The sequence below is a fragment of the Diabrotica undecimpunctata genome, chromosome 1 (assembly GCF_040954645.1).
Source record: "Diabrotica undecimpunctata isolate CICGRU chromosome 1, icDiaUnde3, whole genome shotgun sequence".
NCBI lineage: Eukaryota > Metazoa > Arthropoda > Insecta > Coleoptera > Chrysomelidae > Diabrotica > Diabrotica undecimpunctata.
The window spans coordinates 72,982,151-73,001,298 of record NC_092803.1 but is presented as its reverse complement, the minus strand read 5'-3'; the positions used below and the strand labels follow the sequence as shown (position 1 = coordinate 73,001,298).

General features: G+C 33.2%; 1 protein-coding gene across 4 annotated transcripts in view; it reads left to right on the top strand.

Moving 5' to 3' along the window:
- Positions 1 to 19,148, top strand: part of LOC140450663 (myosin light chain kinase, smooth muscle-like) — a 209,717-nt gene that overhangs the window by 132,466 nt on the left and 58,103 nt on the right. For all 4 annotated transcript variants that reach the window (XM_072544343.1, XM_072544329.1, XM_072544334.1 and 1 more), the window contains exons 4-5: positions 8,032 to 8,235; positions 18,173 to 18,314. In XM_072544343.1, the coding sequence (XP_072400444.1) occupies positions 8,032 to 8,235; positions 18,173 to 18,314 (346 nt within the window). The remainder of the gene's footprint in view (positions 1 to 8,031; positions 8,236 to 18,172; positions 18,315 to 19,148) is intronic.

The window sequence follows — 19,148 nt, the reverse complement described above, 5'->3', positions numbered from 1 at the left end:
ATATATATATATATATATATATATATATATATATATATATATTACAGGATCCAACTTGTAAAATTTATATTCTGTCAATGACCGTTTCTGTAGCATTCATGTTATTTCTTATAGATTCGTTGGTCTTCCTTTCCAACCTCGATGTTCTAGCACTTCTTCTCAAATAATCCATATTAACTGCCAACAATCTTCTCTTCATGTCTGCATTAATTGCCGTTTCTCCCAAGCCGTTTTTATCAATGAGTGCACCTAAATATTTAAATTTTTCCACTTGTTTGATTTCCACGTCCTCGTCTATCAACACTTCAAACCTTGCATCTGAATTGATTACTAAATATTCTGTTTTCTTTATGCTGACTTGTAACCCCCGTTTTACATATTCTCTGTATAGACGCTTTATTATAAATTCTAAATCATAAGAATCTTGAGCTAGGACGACTTGGTCATTCGCAAAGTTCAGGAAGAACAGTACGTCATTTCCTATGGGGATTCCCATTTCCTGTCAGTGGTTTTTCCAATATTGGGCTGCCTCAATATATAAATTAAACAGTAAGGGTGACATACTGCATCCTTGTCTTAGTCCTTTAGTTGCTTTTATTGGCTCTGATAGTCTATTTCCGATTTTTAGGTAAGTAGTGTTATGTGTTTTCTAATCAAAATAATATAAGTTTTTATGTTTACAATTGTCTAAAAATAACTAATTATTCCGGTATTTCAGTAAATATCTCCAATAATAATAGTTATCTATCTGATGGTAATATATCCAAGTTTAGACATTTATGTAATCATATCTAGTCTTAAATCAAAGGATAAAATTAAAACTAGTCTTATGATTTGTCACTTTAATGTAGATTTTGTTGATGTTAATATCATTTACCAGGAAATTTTGCAAAATTATGAAAACCTAATCAATTAGGTAGTAAATATGTTAAACCATGTTTACTATCTCATAATACAATCCAAAACAAATGTGGAAAACTAATATACTACTATACAGCGTTCCACGTTAAGAAAATAACATTGCGGAGATAGGGCCATGTATTTCTTATGGACGATAGAAGGGCAGCGATGCCACGATGAACGCAAGCACGATTCAGGGTTGTATAATTTGTATTTTCGTTTTCACAGACATGAATTAAATTTACGTTTTTTAACGTAATTGACCAAAAGTGCCCATTCGAAACAAGAGATGAAAAGTAGGGAAAATGATTTTAATTAAATAAATAGTATTTACAAAAGATAATTTTATTTTATCTTATTTTATAGTAACGACAGTTTATTTGTTTTTCGGTAAGAATATCATATACCATGAATCATAGAAATCAGTAGAAAATATTGCTTAGTTAAATCATGCACTTTGCCAGCTATTAAAGATTTAAAAGCGAATAAACGGACCGCTTGGAATGCATATATCTAATTACTAATTGCAACTTAAAATAATACGGTGTGCGTATGTCAGCGATTTTGTGTCGTTCTCTGAGACTACATAATGATAATAAGGCTTTGTGGTTCTTCAGTTGTTATTCTGACTTTACAGTTAAATGTTAATTGAAAATGGAAATTCGAAAAATATATCGACAATCTAGTAAACCGTATTCGTGAGAGTTTTGGCAACACTGATCTCCATAAACCTAATGTTATTTTCTTAACGTGAAACGGTCTATAGTAATAATAATAACTAACTAATAATAAATGATAATAGCCAACAGATGCAAAACTTTGTAATCTTTAAAACTGCTACAGGCCCAAAATGGTTAACAAACAACGTAAAAATAGTCTTAAAGATTATTTTGTTGAAAGCATTGAAAGTATTTTTCAAAGTATTGAGAATTCTGAAACATGGTGTAATGTAAATAATAACCTATATTTAAATTGTGAATAATTTGAAGAACTTTTTATGCAGAATTTGGAAAAATTGTTGGCAATTTAGATAATAAATTCTCATTACATGAAACATTAAATTGCAGAATAGTAAAGGAAATTTTTAAAAACATTAGGCTCGTTATGCTGAATTTAACACAACAGAAATACCTCAATATTATGAATCCACAACTCCCTAAATTATATTTTTTTATTAAACTACTCAAACCTGACCAACGAATAAGACCTATAGTTTCTTTTTTTACAGCCCCGTCATAAAATTTCAAAAAAGTTTTAGAGATTATTTTAGAACACACTAAATTTTCACCTAAATTTACCGTAAAAAACACAAGAGAACTAGTTAATAAAATATAACATTTTCAATTACCCAACAATTCTAGATTAATTTCATTTGACGTAAAACATCCTTTTCCTAGTATTCCTCCTACAGAAACTTTTGTTCTAGTAAAAAAACTTTTAGGCCATAATATAACAAATCCAATCATTACATCTGAAATTTTAGATCTTTTTAAAATTTGCATAAATCGAGACTATTCTAGATCATCTAGAAATTTTAGATTTTAAAACATCCCGTAGTCAAATAGTTTTTATATTGGTGAAGTTACGTCTACGCTATACTGGTATGCTTCACAGGAACTAACGGACAACTTGACCAATTCTTATCTTATATTAATTCATTTCATGGTCATATTAGAATACATAGAAACAGAATAGAATCAATCCATAAATTTTCTAGATTTAAACAATACCAGACTTGAAAACAAATATGAGTTTTCTGTATTCCATAAACCTACCCATACTGACACAACTATACACAATTCATCATCCCATACTATACAACATAAATTGGCAGGCTATTATGTTACATAAATTAATAGAAATTCCCATGTCAAAAAACATTCGGATAGAATTGAATATTATTAGACAAATAGCAGTAAACGCATAAAAAGAAAGGAATAACGCCAGCTTTCAGAACAAACAACTTAAGCAAATATATTAAGAATAAGAGCCAAAAAAATACATGTGGCATAAAAACACTTACACAGTGGTGTATACAAACTAACATGTGGCGACTGCCCAAAAACTTACATCGGTCAAACGGGTAGAACCTATAAAAAAACGCATGGCATAACATAAAAGGGCTTTTAATAATAGAAAAACATATTCTACGTACGCTCTTCACCTTCTATATCATATTCATTCATCTAATAACCAATAAGCTATCATTATTAGAATATATTGAAATTAACAAATAAAAAAATACAGACATAATTTTGAATAACCAATTTAAGACAAACAGTTCTCCCCTCCTCAACTTATTTAGTTAAAGACTATAAGCTGTAGTGATAATAAATAATAATAATAAATTTTGTGGAACTGTTAAAACACAAGTTTTCAGTGTTTTATTGCTTCAAGAAATGATTCGTTTTTATTTTAACCTGCCAAATTATTTGTCATGATGAAATGAATATCGGTCTCGTGTATATCCTTGTAGAATTAATGTTCAGTTGACATTTCGCTCTGTTTTTATGTAAAAATGTTCTATCACACTTCATTCTTTGATCATCACAGACGAAACCATCCATTGAACATGAGATAACTACGTCTATATACACGAACAAAGTCAACAAAAGCTTTACAATATTCAATTAAATCGAATAATGGAAAATAGTTACATGAAAAGCTACGTTTTATGTAAACTGTTTCATAGTTTGTTTGTTATTTAGAATACAATTTCCAGAATTCTATTGTACGAGGACGCTGATGAATATTTCATTAGGTACCTATATGTGTTAATGTTTGTGGTGTTATCTGGTATAAATAGTCAGATAACTAAATTTTACTTATTGATGTTATATAATTACAGTTCGTCTAATCTATAAGATATACATAGCTTTTCACAAAAAAAACTGCTACTTTTGGAAATTCTTTTATGTCCATAACTACGACGAATAATGACAGGTAGGTCGGACTAACAGATTCTTATAAATACTTTGGTAGTTAACTAGATAAAAGATTAAAAAATATTTTACACGAAACGTTTAACTTCCCTTCTTCTTTTTCTTCTGAAATCAGACTAGACATTACTTGTCTCTGTCACTTTATCATTAGGGCTTTGTACTAAACCCTTTCATTTAATTAAACTTCAAAAAGTTATGTAATATTTATAAAAGCCAAAGATTTCTCACGGAAAATTTAAAAACATATTTTAATGGTGTATACCCGCTTCATAGTCTAGGGCCACCGTGGCCTTTTTAATTCTGATGGGTCCACCCATTTTTTTTTATATATATTTTTGGCTGCTGATTACGAGTTTCGAGGGTGGATTTCGATCCAAGGGGATAAAAAATTGTTATAAACAATTTAATTTTTTATATGACTTTAGTATATAAAATGGCGTATACTGACCTTTTTTCAATAATAGCTACTCGAGGGATTGTAAAATTAGTGCAAAATGGTTGCAAAATAAGTATTTTTCGAAGCTTTTTCGATCGTAACTTGGCTTATACGTATGCAAATGACATTTACAAAGTATCATTTTAAAGCTTTATTTATAAAGACCCAAACAAAATTTGTTAAATTACTTAATATAATAATAAAATTTGAAATGGGGTTGACGAGTCGTTTTTGATCGTTTTGTCGTTGAGTCGTTTTTGGGAATGAGAAGACAGGGTAGACCAAAGCTGAGGTGGATGGACGGGGTAACACAAGATGCCGAGAAGATCGGAGTCGGCAACTGGAAAATGCAAGCGAGGGACAGAATAGAATGGCGTAGAAAGCTTGAGAAGGTCGAGGCCCTCTGAGGGCTGTAGCACCAAGATGATGATGATGATGAATAATAAAATAGACAGTTAAGGTTTGGTTTTCTTGGCAGAGCGTCCTCAGAGCGAGCTCATGGTAAGCTCTAATGAAAAAAAACTTTTTCCATCCATAAAAGTAAATATTTAAAATATTTACCGACAGAGGTGAAAACGATTTCCTTATACTCCATATTAGAGTAAAATATAAAATAAAAATAAAGTAGATACTCAAGGCACAAAATAATATAATAATAATAATAACTCAATAACCACACATAAGCAAAACTCCTTGATGTTGTAGAGACCAAGATATTTGACCTTGTACACCACTTACAGAATTATACATTGAGAAACAAGTATTTTTAATAACACTACACGTTTTCCGTGTAAGTAAAATACTTGTTTCTCCGTGTATAATGCTGTAAGTTGTGCAAAAGGTCAAATATATTGGTCCCTACAACATCAAAGGAACCGACTCTAAGTTTCGCTTATATTCATATTCATTCGTTGATATTCATATTTTTTCTTAGCGTCCTCAGAGAAAATGGTCCTCATGGTAAGTCTGAAGAAATAAAACCTTTTCCATCCATAAATGTAAATATTTAAAACATTTACTGACACATTCTAGTACGACATCTACTATTCCGAAGCCTGAATTTGGAAATCGAATTCAGGATTCGGCCCAAATCTGTGTTTTGTACGCATTGCAAAACAAGCAGACGACGAATACCGAAACGCACTGGCATGGGAATTTATAATTTGTATCCACGTCTTACCAATTCGTCTAGGCAGACATCCCTTCGTGGAAATCATTACCTAACCTAATACTCTATGCTAGAGTAAAATGTAAAATAAAAATATAAAATATACGGTTAAGGTTTGATTTTGGTACAGTGTACCACCATTCACTGATATGCATATATCTGCTTATTGGTGTCCTCCGCCGTCTTGTTCGTTTTTATTTTACATTTTGCTCTATATATCTGCTTATTGGTGTCCTCCGCTGTCTTGTTCGTTTTTATTTTACATTTTGCTCTAGTATGGAATATTAAAAAGTTCTTCTTTATCGATTTTTCTTAGACAGCTTAGAACAGAAATTTGTTAACAACAACAACAAAAGTAGTTTTTTGGTCAAGATATGTTGATAATTGTATAGCTCTCATACAGGGAACCCAAGATGATGCTTTACAGATTCTGGATGATCTTAATAACCTCCATCCTAACATCTCTTTTACACTGGAACCAGAATCTGACAATAAGTTGGATATTACTAGGTATATCTCGTAAAAAAGATTCTCTAGAGTACAATATTTACAGAAAACATACTCAAACAGATCCTGTTATGTATGAAACATCTAATCATCCAACCCAACATAAAACAGCTGCTTTCAACAGTTACATTTATAGGCTACTCAAATTTCCACTTTCTAATAATAACTTCAATTTAGAGCTTAATACTCTCAAGCAAATTGCTTTCAATAATGCTTATATATTTCAATAATGGCCCAACATTATCCATAAGCTTCTAAATAGAGCTAAACTTAAAATTGCAGAAAAGCTTGCTTATTCATCGCAATGTTTGCTTCAACCGAATGCTACAAATAACATCAGATATTTCTCCTTTAGTTATATCAGCATCATTTCCAAAAAAATATCAAAACTTTTTACTTCTACAATTGAAGACATCAAAATTTCCTTTAAGTCACACAACCCTTTTAGTTCCTTTTTATTCAATATCAAAGAAAGGATGAACACCCTTGACAAAAGTGGTATTTATAAATTAAAATGCGATGATTGTGATGCCTCTTATGTAGGTAGAATCATTCGAAAGTTATCTACTAGAATTACAGAATATTTGAAAAAAACTAACTCTTCAAGTTTTGGTCAACATTTATTATCCAGTAAACATAATTTTAACATCAATAGTGGTTCCTCTATTTTACATGACATTAGTAGAAAGAAAAACTACTTGGAGTTGGATTTATTGGAAGATTTGGAAATTACAATGGAAACAAATAAAAACTCTCACTGTCTTAATACTCAAATTAATTTAAATTGTACTAAATTTAAACCTATTTTTAAAAACTTTATTGCAGCTTCACTTCGTAAGGGACCCAGCTCGGCTGTTTAGCGTTGCTGTTAGCCTAGCTCTCCATATCTCTTCGTAATTTAGATATACCATCTCCACAGTTGTATATTTCAACATCTCCCACTGTTGGTCAGTTGGTCTTGAGTAATGCTTTGACATGTTAATTTTATGGTTATCCCATTGACTGTGGTTTTAACTGAACTATTTCGATTATATCCTATTTATACACTCTGCTTTCAATTTTGATTTTTAATTCTTAGTATTTCAATTTCATAGTTCGATGTCTTTTTTTCTACAGTATTGATAGTGCTTGGTAGATATTTTGATTGTAGTCAACCACCCACTATCTAATAGATTGTTTAGTCTATTTCTTGCATTCATACTTTACGTCCACTTCAGTTACCGCTAAACTAACACCCTCATTATACCGACAGGTTTGAGTGTGAGATCTGGATTATGCAATCTACATAAAGTAATATATATAATTTTATATTTCATCAGTTGATTTCCTATAGTAGTGTCAGACCTTTGGTCATTGCTCAGTTTCATACAATTTTGAAATGTGCAGATCACATCAGCATGGTTGTGACTGCCCATCCAATTTGTCATATGTCCGATGTCACTTTAACATTTCCGTTAAGGAGCCATTCTCTCTCCGGATGCCACCCAATATGTAGCTTCGTCGATTTTTAATTATTTTGAAACTGTTTGTTCTTGTGTCATATTGTGTTAAGGTATTATTTAACGTTTATGACATTCTCCATATATTGTTGGATAGCCCAATTTTGACGAAGTAAGTCTAAAACGTTATATTACATGAATTTATTTATTAACCATCAACTTCGAGTTTTTTCGAAGTTAATTAATTTTTCTTCAATTGAAAAAACGTTTCTTGGCTTGTTTCAGATGCCCCTGAACATGCTCTAGGAGCGAAAGTACTTGAGAAAGATCTAATAAAAAAACTGTGCTCGATATCTGCCTTTTATTTGATTAAAATTTTAAAAAATTAGTTGTTTTTACGAAGGAATGTCTGCCTAGATGAATTGGCATGACGTGGATTCTTTTCTATCAATTCTATCGAACTGGTCTAGTTAGTGTAACTAGATATCAATACATATTGGGCTTGTTAGTTTTAAGAGATTTTCCCAAAAAATATATATATACGGAATTAATTAACAATGTACATTTTGACTCACCTATGAAATTGTCACGTCATGTCAATTTAATTATATACTAATTGTTTTTGTTTTATTTTTCCAGAGGAAAATTTGGTACAGTATACAGATGCAAAGAAAAATCGACCGGATTGTGTCTAGCAGCAAAATTCATCGGTTGTCCTAAAAAAGAAGATAGACGAAATGTGGAGAGAGAAATAGATATAATGCGATCTCTTCAACATCCAAGGTTAATTCAGATATACGATGCTTTTGAAAATGGAAAGATCATGACAGTGATTCTAGAATTGTAAGTAGTTTTTATTGATTTTTATATCATTCTCGTATTTTTGAATCGTGTTTATAGGTGTATTGGGAGTTTTCGTTGACATATCCAAAGATCTTTCTTGCAATTTTTCTCACAAAAACTTCTAATTTTTTTTATATTTTAGGTCACTACTTATATATTGCATCCAAACATAGTCTTTTAATTGTTTTACAGATTTTAATTTTCGATTTCCGGTATATAGATTTGAGCAGATAGCGAGTAATCAGCTGTGTTGTATTTCAATATCTCATCATTAAGCTTTATGTTCAAATTTCTAATACTATTCTGCTTAATGTATGCTTAATTACTTAACCAAGATTATCATTGGTAATTTTTGATATTATTAATTTGTTTTATTTTTTGACTATTTTGGACTTTCGGGTTATCCTTATTTCATTTGGCGATTGGTTCCCTGCTATTCTCAGAGATACGCTTTCTTACTTCTTCATATTCCCATATTTTTATTCCATTATATTTTCCTGTTTTTATTGCACTGTTTTATATTTTCTATCCAACATTTTGTTCTAATTCTCTCATTTCTTATTCCGTCTCTCAGCATTTTGGTTACTATATTTCCTAGATTTCCTGTTGCCTCCAATAGTCCTTGTGGACTGACTTCTGACTATTTTGTCGTCAGCTTCAATACGGTGCAGCCCAGTTTGAACACGAGACAATTAACTTGGGGACGGATCACTACAGGACCAATGCGACCATTTAGTGGTAATAATGTCAGCAATAATCTCCTGTAGTGATCCTTTACAAAATTTTCTCCTGTTCTAACTTAGCTGCACCGCACTGACGAGGACCAAATAATCAAAAATACGTACACACAACCAAACTTAAGGTACGTTTAGATCTGATATTTATTTCATGCAGTTGGTGTCAGACGTACTAGTAGGAGGGCTGGTAGACATTTTTGGGTAGGTACTTGAGGCATTCTGAAAATTTTTTAGATTTCTCAGTGGGTAACTAGTACAATGACGAAAAAACAAACATGGCGGCATTGCCAAAAGCCGTCATATCTCCGTTGTTATTGGTCCGATTGGAGCGTGTGATGCGTTAAATGAGAAGGCAGGGGATAGCGATTATATTAAGATGAAAAATATCAAACAAGCCGACTACCAAAAGCGCACTACACAACATCTTCGTTATTAAGAACGTATAGTGAAATACAAGATATCAGATTTCACTATGAATGAAAACAGTTTTATGTGTACATTAAAAAATGCACAATGTAAAAAGACTAATATTTATTTTAATATAATTATATATCCCCTGCCCTATCATTTAATGCATTACAGATTCCATTCGAACCAATAACAACAAAGATATGACGTAATTCCCTTTTGGCAAGATCCCCATGTTTGTTGTTTCCTTTATTGTACTGGTAATCCTCTCCCTTTTCCAAGGAGTCCTCATAAGTCACTATCCATCAAGCTGTTTTTGAGCTGTGCGAGTTTGCGACCAATTTGCATAGCGCTGACGGTCGCAAAAATCTGTCGCGTATTCAATGCTTTTTCCCATTCAAAAAGTGCACATCGTCGCTAAAGAAGGTTTCACTTCAAAAAAATTACAAGTTGCCTCAAACATATTTTTTGTAATAAAAATGTTTCTTCTTTTTTAATTTAGGGGTTGTTAAATGACTTCTACCCTCCAGCCAATTCTGCATTTCTGCAGGATATTAATTAGTTTTAGGATATACGGAAGAGGTTTCTAAAAAATTTTCAGAATGCCTCAAATACCTGCCCAAAAATGTCTACCAGCTCTGCTACTAGTATGTCTGACACAAATTTCATGCACTAGCCAGATCTAAACGTACCTTTATATGGAATTACCATGTATTTCAAACCAATATTTATTTCTCTTGAAAAAAACCTATAAACCAATCAGATAACACGCCTAGGTACGTTATAGATTATTCGCTTCAGTTGTAAATTAAACTAAAATAAATAAACTTACTTATGCATTCAAAAACGAAAATATGCCTTATGTGGGGTTAACGCATGTGCAACGGGGAAAGATTATTGGTATTGTGGAGCAAGGAATATCTCAGAGCGACATAGCGGCAGGGATAGGACGGGGCGTTGTGTCAAAAAATTATGCAAGGTATCAGTAATGTTTAAGAATAGACTAAGACGAAGTCGTAAAAAAGTAACGAGGTTATGGTTCAAGTAGCTAGAAGAGACCCAAAAATTTCTTAACCACAGCTCCGAAGTAACTTTTAGAAGCTACAGGTGTAAATATTTCAGTTGAAACGATAAGAAAAAACTTCGTACTCTAGGACTATACAACAGTAGACAGCTATGGGTTTCCGAGTTATCAAGAGAGCTCAAGATTGATCGCCTAAATTGGTGTCTTTAACACCATAACTGGAACATTGGAAATTACCAAAATGTGCTATTTTCAGACCAAACCAGGATTTGTGAAAAATCAGATGGTTGACGATTTCGTGTACTTAGGAGGTGAAAAAAACAAGCAAAAACGGAAATTGCCAGATCTGTTTACAAATATAAAGGAGGAACTGTCATGTTCTGAGGAAACATTATGATCAGTAAAAAAACTCCTTTAATTTCCATTCAACCAAATTTAACAGCTCGTAGGTATCTTCATTTGGTTCTAAAACCTGTACTTAGGCTCTGGAGAGGTGCAATGGGAGAAAATTTAATTTTCATGCATGATAATGCTCCTCCACATAAAAGCAGAGCGACTACAGACTTCCTTGAAGCAGAAGATATTACTGTTATGGAGTGACGTGCTTGCTCACCCAACCTTTATCGTATAGAGTAATTGTAGGATATGCTTAAAAGAAGAATTATAGCTCACCAGAAGAATCCACAAAACAATACACAGCTATTACAAGCTGCTCTTGAGGAATGGAACAACCTACCACAACAAAATATTGACAATTTGTTTAGGAGCATGTCCACGCGAATATAAGCTTGCATAAGGGCTAGCGGTTGTTACACTGACTATTAAAAAAACATAAATAAATAAAAACAATAAAATTTAGTATGTACTTGGAATTCCTGACTATGTCATACAGTTAAGCAGCTTTCTTTCGCTTCACTATTTGCAGCAGTTCTCTTTCTCTCCCTATACGACGTAATACTTCGGCGTAGGTTATATATGATCCGTCCAGGGAATTTTAACGATTCTCCTGAACATCCACATTTTGAAAGCCTTAAAGCGATTCTTGACGCTTATTGTCCAAGTCTCTACCCTATGGTTTTACCCTTTTTGTCTCTACCCTTTTTTTGTTAAGCAGAGTTCTCATATTTATGAGTTACAGCAGTATAACTGTTCATAATGGGTTTAAAACTCATTTATATTTCTTCTTCTTCTTCAAGTACCATCTCCGCGGCGGAGGTCGGCAATCATCACAGCTATTCGGACTTTTGAGACGGCTGCTCTGAAAAGTTCATTTGATGTACATCCGTACCACTCTCTTAGGTTGCGCAGCCATGACATTCTACGCCTCCTTATGCTTCTCTTGCCTTGGATCTTTCCCTGCATAATCAGTTGGAGCAAGGTGTATTTCTCTCCACGTGTAATATGTCCGAGATATTCTAACTTTCTTGTTTTTATTGAATTTAAAATTTCCATTTCTTTGTTCATCCTTCCGTACATCTGTTCATCTGTTTGTTTCCATAGATTGTTTTATTTTATCATTTGGTTCATGAGGTTTAGAAAATGATGATGTGTTTTCGGTTAAAACTAAAAGGGTAAGTGAATTAAAAGACATAGCCGTTAAGAAGTATTACCATGACTTATGGGTAAAGGAATGGATATATTTTCCAAAAGTTTAATGAACGATTATCTTCTAAAACTCAAAACATGGTTGTATTCGCTTTCAGACATAACTTCTCGTAAAAAAAGTCATTTTGGACTCGGCGTGGATACCAAGTTTTTGTAGTTCTTGTTCAATTGTTTTATTCGAGAGTGTCGGGCATGCATTAGATATTATAAATCTCTGGACTGGAGTAATAAGTCTTTTGAGTTCGGCGTGACATCCACTTATTTCATTATATTTGTAACCATAAAGTAGTGAATCAACGGTGTTTTTGGATAAAAGGTATATGCAAATCCTATTAATAATTATTTTGGCGAAAATCACATTAATTGGGCTAACTAGTGATCCGACAGTTACAACGTAATCATGAATTTTTGTACCTTTAATGCTGGAGATGGCTATGGCTTTTTCTTTTGTAGGATGTTTAAAATAATTTACAGTACCTGAGTAAGTTCGTTTAGTGGAGTTGTGAGTAGAATTGTTGTTTGCCGGCTCTGTCATCTGTAGAGTAGGGAGGGCGAGTTAAGTTCCACGGCACTTAGGCCACAATTGACCCACTGTGAATCCTCCCAGGGAGCTGTCGTCCTTAGCTCATTGTCCATCCTGCCATTTCTAGGTAAGTGGACAAGTTACCAGGGGACATCTCCCTTATGTGTGCAGGTGTGGACCAGGACTCTCCGAACGCATACTCTCCTAGTAACGATAACTCTGGGCATTCACACAGGACATGCTCTACAGTTTCGTCTTCTCGTTCACACTTCCTACATAGAGGTGTGTCTGCTAGCCCCAGTGTGTGGAGGTGTTTGCTTGGTTGACAATGACCAGTTAAAAAACCAACTGCCAAACGTAGAGTTTTCCTGGTCATTCCCAAGTACTTCTTAGATGTTGACTTTTCAAGGTTACTTAGTATTATCCTGGCAAGTTTACATCCTTGCCCTTCTTCCCATCTTTTTACGGTTTGCGTATGGGAATTACATTTGCCAATTTCCGCGATTGTTGTAGTTCACCAACCAAAAAGATCCCCAGGTCCTAAGAGTCTTAGGCCTGCCGCCTTCCTAGCCAATTGGTTAGCAATGTAGTTGCCTTTATTCCTATTGTGTCCTTTAACCCACCTCAGGATTATGGTATTACCATCCGAAGCTTGAGTTAGTGACTCGTGACACTCCATGACTAACTCTGATGTGACACGTGGTCTATTCAAGTTAGTAGCGCTTGTCTGCTATATGTTCAGATCATTATAGTTTTTTCAGCTATACCTTTTTGGGTTATCTCTTTTGCGGCTATGGCGCCGGCTCAAAAAGATTTGGATCTTTGGTTAAATTCCAAACGGGAATTTTACTTATCTCTTTAGGTATTGTTTGTAGGTTACTTTTGTCGTTATTACAAAAATATTATCTACTCACTCAGGATAAATTTGTCAACACTTTTAAAACGATAATATTTTATAAAATATGTTATTAAACAGCTGATAATGTGGTAAACTTTATCGCTATCAGTGCCTAATTTCGTCATTAAATCTTTATTTTACTGAAGGAATTACTTCTTATATTCTGGCATTGAAATTCTCCATTAATACAAACAGTTCATTTTTTTAAACTTATTTTTGGCTTTGTTGCTCATATAATTCCTCTTTATACTTTGCTGGTTTGCAATCTTCTGATATGTTTTAGATTTTTTTGCCGTCAAAAGTATTTTTTGAGATATGTACCAACAGTCTTTAATTTGATTTTTATATTTCATGCTTCAGGTAAAACAATCCCTAAAACAAAAATCGAAGTTTAAAATAAAGTATATTATTTACTATTTTACAATTTTGGTTAATATTAATTATACAAGTTCTTTTTTGAATAGATATCCTGTAAATCACTGTAAATGCTTGTGTAAAGATTTTCCAACAATACCATAGGCCATTTAATAATTGAGTTTTCAAAACGAGTTCGGTTTACGTTTAAATTCTGTTGTCAATATCGTCGTAGATTCCGAAAAATTCCTGCGTCTCGGTATATTATCACAACAAATATTTAGGCCAGTGCAGTTTACGTCAAAATTTAACCTGCATACGCTCATCACGACCGAGGAGAGAGAGCTCTTTTTCTCTGAGTTTTATGAAACCCATGCATGTTTATCGTATTTTCAGATGAGTAAAAATAACGCCTGCGAAGCCGAGAGTGTCTACTCAGCCAAGAAATAAATTTTACAGAGTGATCCTTAGTTCAGCATCGTCGGATTATACTTTTTTGATGTTTATTCGTGTTTAATCAATTATCTAAAAACTTTTGACACGGTATAACATGGATAAGCTAATGGAAATTCTCAATATGGGACTGTACAGGATATATACTCGAATGATTGCTAACTAGTATCGAAACCAATTTTCTTCCATTAAATTGATAGAAAACATGAGAAGATAATATCAAGTATTTTAAACGGACGGGTTGTGTAGTTTCGCTGTTGCTGTTCAATATACGCCCCTAATTTGTTAGTAGCGAAATCATCGATGGCTTACACATCGGTGTCCTAATGGAGCTACAAAAAACAACCGAAGAGATGCGGACGACTCTTTTGCCATCGGTATGGATGATTTATTGAGATTTTGAAATGTAGAATAACAGTAAAATTTATGGTGTTGGAAAGAATCATAACCCTATTTATCCTTATGCTAGTATGCTCATACTCATCAAATAATGTAATGAAATACTAATAATTTATCTTACTCTGTCGGATAGCTATTTAAATGAACACTAGTACAACATTCAAGATATAAAATACACAATTGAGCAAGTGAGAAAAGTTAAATTGTTGGGTTGAAGAAAATTTCAACAAGACTGTTTGTGAAAATATCCCTGCGTATGGAGTAATATACCTTTAACATTATCTTACACGCTATGGAGGTTTGGATTCATTAAATGACGTTGTGTGTAAAAGACTGAAAACTTTTATTAAAATGTGGAAATATATGAAAATGTTATATTTTCAAAGTATGGTCATATTTACGCTCCAACTTTACTCTGTTACTCCAAGTCACATTCCAATTAAGACAATCATCTGTCAAACTGAATAAACCATCTCCAGTTTACCTTCCGAAGATGCTAAGAGACATCGCTAGAGATCTTAGAAACTCAAAACCTCCTTCTCCGAACTTATCCGACGAAAGAACTTCAGTCAAATCCAAATCTAGTCATTCTTCCCGCCGATAAAGGAAATGCCATCTTTTAAACACTTCTTCTTGCATTAACAAACCCTCATATCTCATTAATACTCCAGACTAAATACCAATACTAATAATCCAATAAGCTGTCTAGAGAGAACTTGACATTACTCGTGTCTAATTCCTCGTAAAAAGTCTTCTAGAACACTTCGAATATATGGCCTACCAAAAATTTACAAACCCAATATTTCTATACGTCCCATTGTCAGTACATACAACTGCCCTACACAACCGTTGGTCAAGTACTTGGTCAAAACTCTACAATCTCTCGCCGAAAATGCTTCATCCTTCGTCAAAAATTCTTTTCATTTTATCTTACTTCTTAAACAATACCCTATCTCACCATCAGACATTCTAGTAAGTTTCAATATCGTTTCACTCTTTACAAACATCCCCATAGATGAAACTATAAACATTCTGAAAACTAAATACAGTATCCAGCAAGACCACTTAGGTCTCATTAATGCCACAATGGGCTCCTGACTATCTCCAGTAATTGCCAATATCTTTATGGAAGACTTCAAGATCCGAGCACTATACACATCATTGCTCAAACCCACATGTTGGCTACGACATGTTGACGATACAGTCGTCATTTGACCCCTCGGCAGGAAGGATTTGGTGTCTTTTCAGACCCATCTGAATGGTATATATCCTAGTATCCAGTTCACGATGGAGGTGGAAACTGATTCATCCCTACCGTTTCTCGACGTTATCATAAAGAAAAACCAATCCCAACGTTTTCATCACTCTGTTTATTGGAAATCCACCCATACCAATCGTTGCATGCCAACTCTCATTATCCACCTTTACAAATTAATTCAGTCAATAATATCTTGTCTCCAGATGAATACGCCTTTGCGATGATGAAAGTAGATCCGCTAAGCTATCTATGTTTAAAACAAGCCCTCATCCAAAACGGTTACCGCTAAAATCACATCAATAGGAGCATCCACAGACATTAATCTCCTACTCAATCTTAAACCAAAGACTTAGACCCTCATTATACGAATGCTTTTTTTCTTACATCATAAGTGTTACTTACAAAATCGACAAAATTCTTAAATCAAGAGAAATAAAGACAATACCCTCCACAAACACTATCATCTTTTGTCCGATCAATCAAAGACAACATTTCAAATAAATATTACTGAGTTTATTAAATTCTTTGTGCAAATTGCCTCCTATTTTATATAGGCCAAACAAATCATAGAATCCAAAGTAGGATTTATAAACATTCCATTTCTGTTCGGAATTCAGATTCAATTTTAACTCTTGGTTAACACCATCTTCATACAGGTCACAAAATTTATTTTTAAAACTCCAGAACCATAGCTCCATCCACTTCTATAAACCAAGAATTATCTAAGAAGCCATAGAAATTTAAAAAAGGTTAAATTGTCTTAATCAAAGAGATGACGGCATCTGGTTACCTTCGACATGGAGACCTCTCATAAAGAAAATATCGTCCGCTCGACCATAGAAACTTTTTAATTCCCTGGTTTGTCAGTCTATTTTAAATCAAACGTTTAAATATTGCTTAAACGCTTCGGCTATTTGCCATTTTCGATAAGCACTTAAATTATTTAAACAGTACACAATTTACAATTGTATTTTATATCTGCACTTCTTAAAACTTTAACATGGAATAAAAAAAAAGTGACTGTGACTGATTATGTCATTCGAGTATATTTTTATGATTTTTATGATTTTTATCAACAGCTGCATCAACAGATCAGATTCATGCATATTTGTATAAAATAATAATTGCTTATTTGATGTGTTTGTATGAGAAACAAATGTATATTATGAACAGCAGAAGGTGGAAGTTCAAAGACCAAGCGCACGTGTTCAGCGATTGAAGAACACGGATCGCCCGGAAAATCAGTTGGTCAACGAACAAACTATAGGTATCACAATTTTATAAAAATATGATACATGTTATGCTTTAAAATAGTTACCTTTAAGATATTTAAATCTTCTGTGGACCAAAAAATAAAGCCAATCACGAACACTCAATACCATACTTTTGAAACTCACAGAGAATTTATTGAACCAAGGATCCAGAGTTGTCGTGTATAATTACTACACATCTGTCGAGTTGGTGTCTAAACTAATAAAGAATTTATATTCTGAGTACTTTACAAAGCTCTCTAAGGAATAATTCGATAAATTAAATTTAGAAAAAAATAAAACAAGGAGTTTAATTAACATTACCAACGGAGTATAAATGCTATATTTGTAGAGATATGTATGAGGAAACAGAAGAGCTATGAGCTGTTTTCATCTTTTTCAATCCAGCTAAAGTTCAAAATTAAATTTTGAGAAGAAGTGATAAAATATAAGGCACCCAGTTTTAGATAACAACAAAGAAACGGGCCATATTTTTTAAAACAGAAAAAAGAGAGATCCTGTAGCCTATTTTACGCAAAATTTTTTGCAAAATTAGTTAGTTGTTATAGCTTCTAATTTAAATTTATAATTTTTGGACATTCATTACATTTTTTTGTCATTTGAAGAGTCAAATCATATTTACTGCGAACTGACTGTCGTATCATTTACATAAAAATGTCGCATCAACGTTAAGCGACGCGTCTGTGAGCATCTTCTGAGCCCTCGGACCGGGACCACATAGATTCCCCACGGCCCGTATGGATCAAAACATTTAAACAGCCTGGGAATTACATTGATGTGTCATCTCCATCTCGCATTAGGTATTAAAACATAAAATGTCACAAGAACCGTCCAAATCAACTGTTATCATCATTGTTCTACCTGTTCTATAAACTATTTATTAGAATTAATGGCTATTTGATTGGAATTTTAATTTACTAAATCGATACGTCTCTATTTGTAGATAGAAAATAAACTTTTTAAGGCCAGTGGTGATTAGTCACTTCGGAATTTTTGTAATTTTTCAGAATCGAAGGCGGTGAGTTGTTTGAGAGGGTCATCGACGACGATTTCATATTGACTGAGAAAAGCTGCACGGTTTTCATGAGGCAAATATGCGAAGGCGTCGATTTCATACACAAACAGAGGATATTACATTTAGACATGAAGGTAAGTGCCTTAAACTTGGCTTGGGAATGTTTATACAAAAGTTTCAGATAGAAAAGTTTTGAATGTACATTTGAAACATATTTTTTCATACGTTTAGTTTATTAGTTCAAATAAATGATGCAATTCATTCTGTTTATTCCTAAAAGATTTGTAACAATATTTTAAGTTCGGGAAACATAAAATAAGAATAAAAAAATCCTTTTTAACATCAATCCACAAAGAAAAAGATGTCACAACATAGATAGCAACGGAGGCATTACAGTAATAACAACATATTATACGCACATACATACAGGGTGTCCAAAAACTCTCCTGACAAAGACCAGAGATTCCTCAGATAATTTTAAGACAATTTAACTCAATACACCTAGTCCGAAAATGCTTCCTAAGGGAGCTAGAACTCTTTGAAGATAGCGCCTTGTAATTAGTTTTTTTAGTACCTCCAGAACGCTTCTATTTAGAAAAACGAAAACTGGTACGATTATTTATCCTCCAGAGTTAAATCGATTCCATTAATTGCGAATTTCTAGTACCGATCATAGGCGTCCGTTTTGAGTAGGTTGACGGTTATTTTAACTTTTTAAGTCTTAAAAGGACGCGATATTAAATGTAGGGCTTTTATTGATGATGAAGAAGGCGAAGATATAGAAGATGCGCTTCTTCTCAACATCTTGCACGACTATACGGCCGCTTTAATTTAGATACCATGTCTGTTATACAATGTAAAAATCTTTTTCGCTTTTGGATTAAATACCACCTTTCTGGATGGTCGTAAGGGTTCTGGCCTACGACTTCCTTCAACAAGAACAAATCATCTTCATTGCTGAAGTGAAG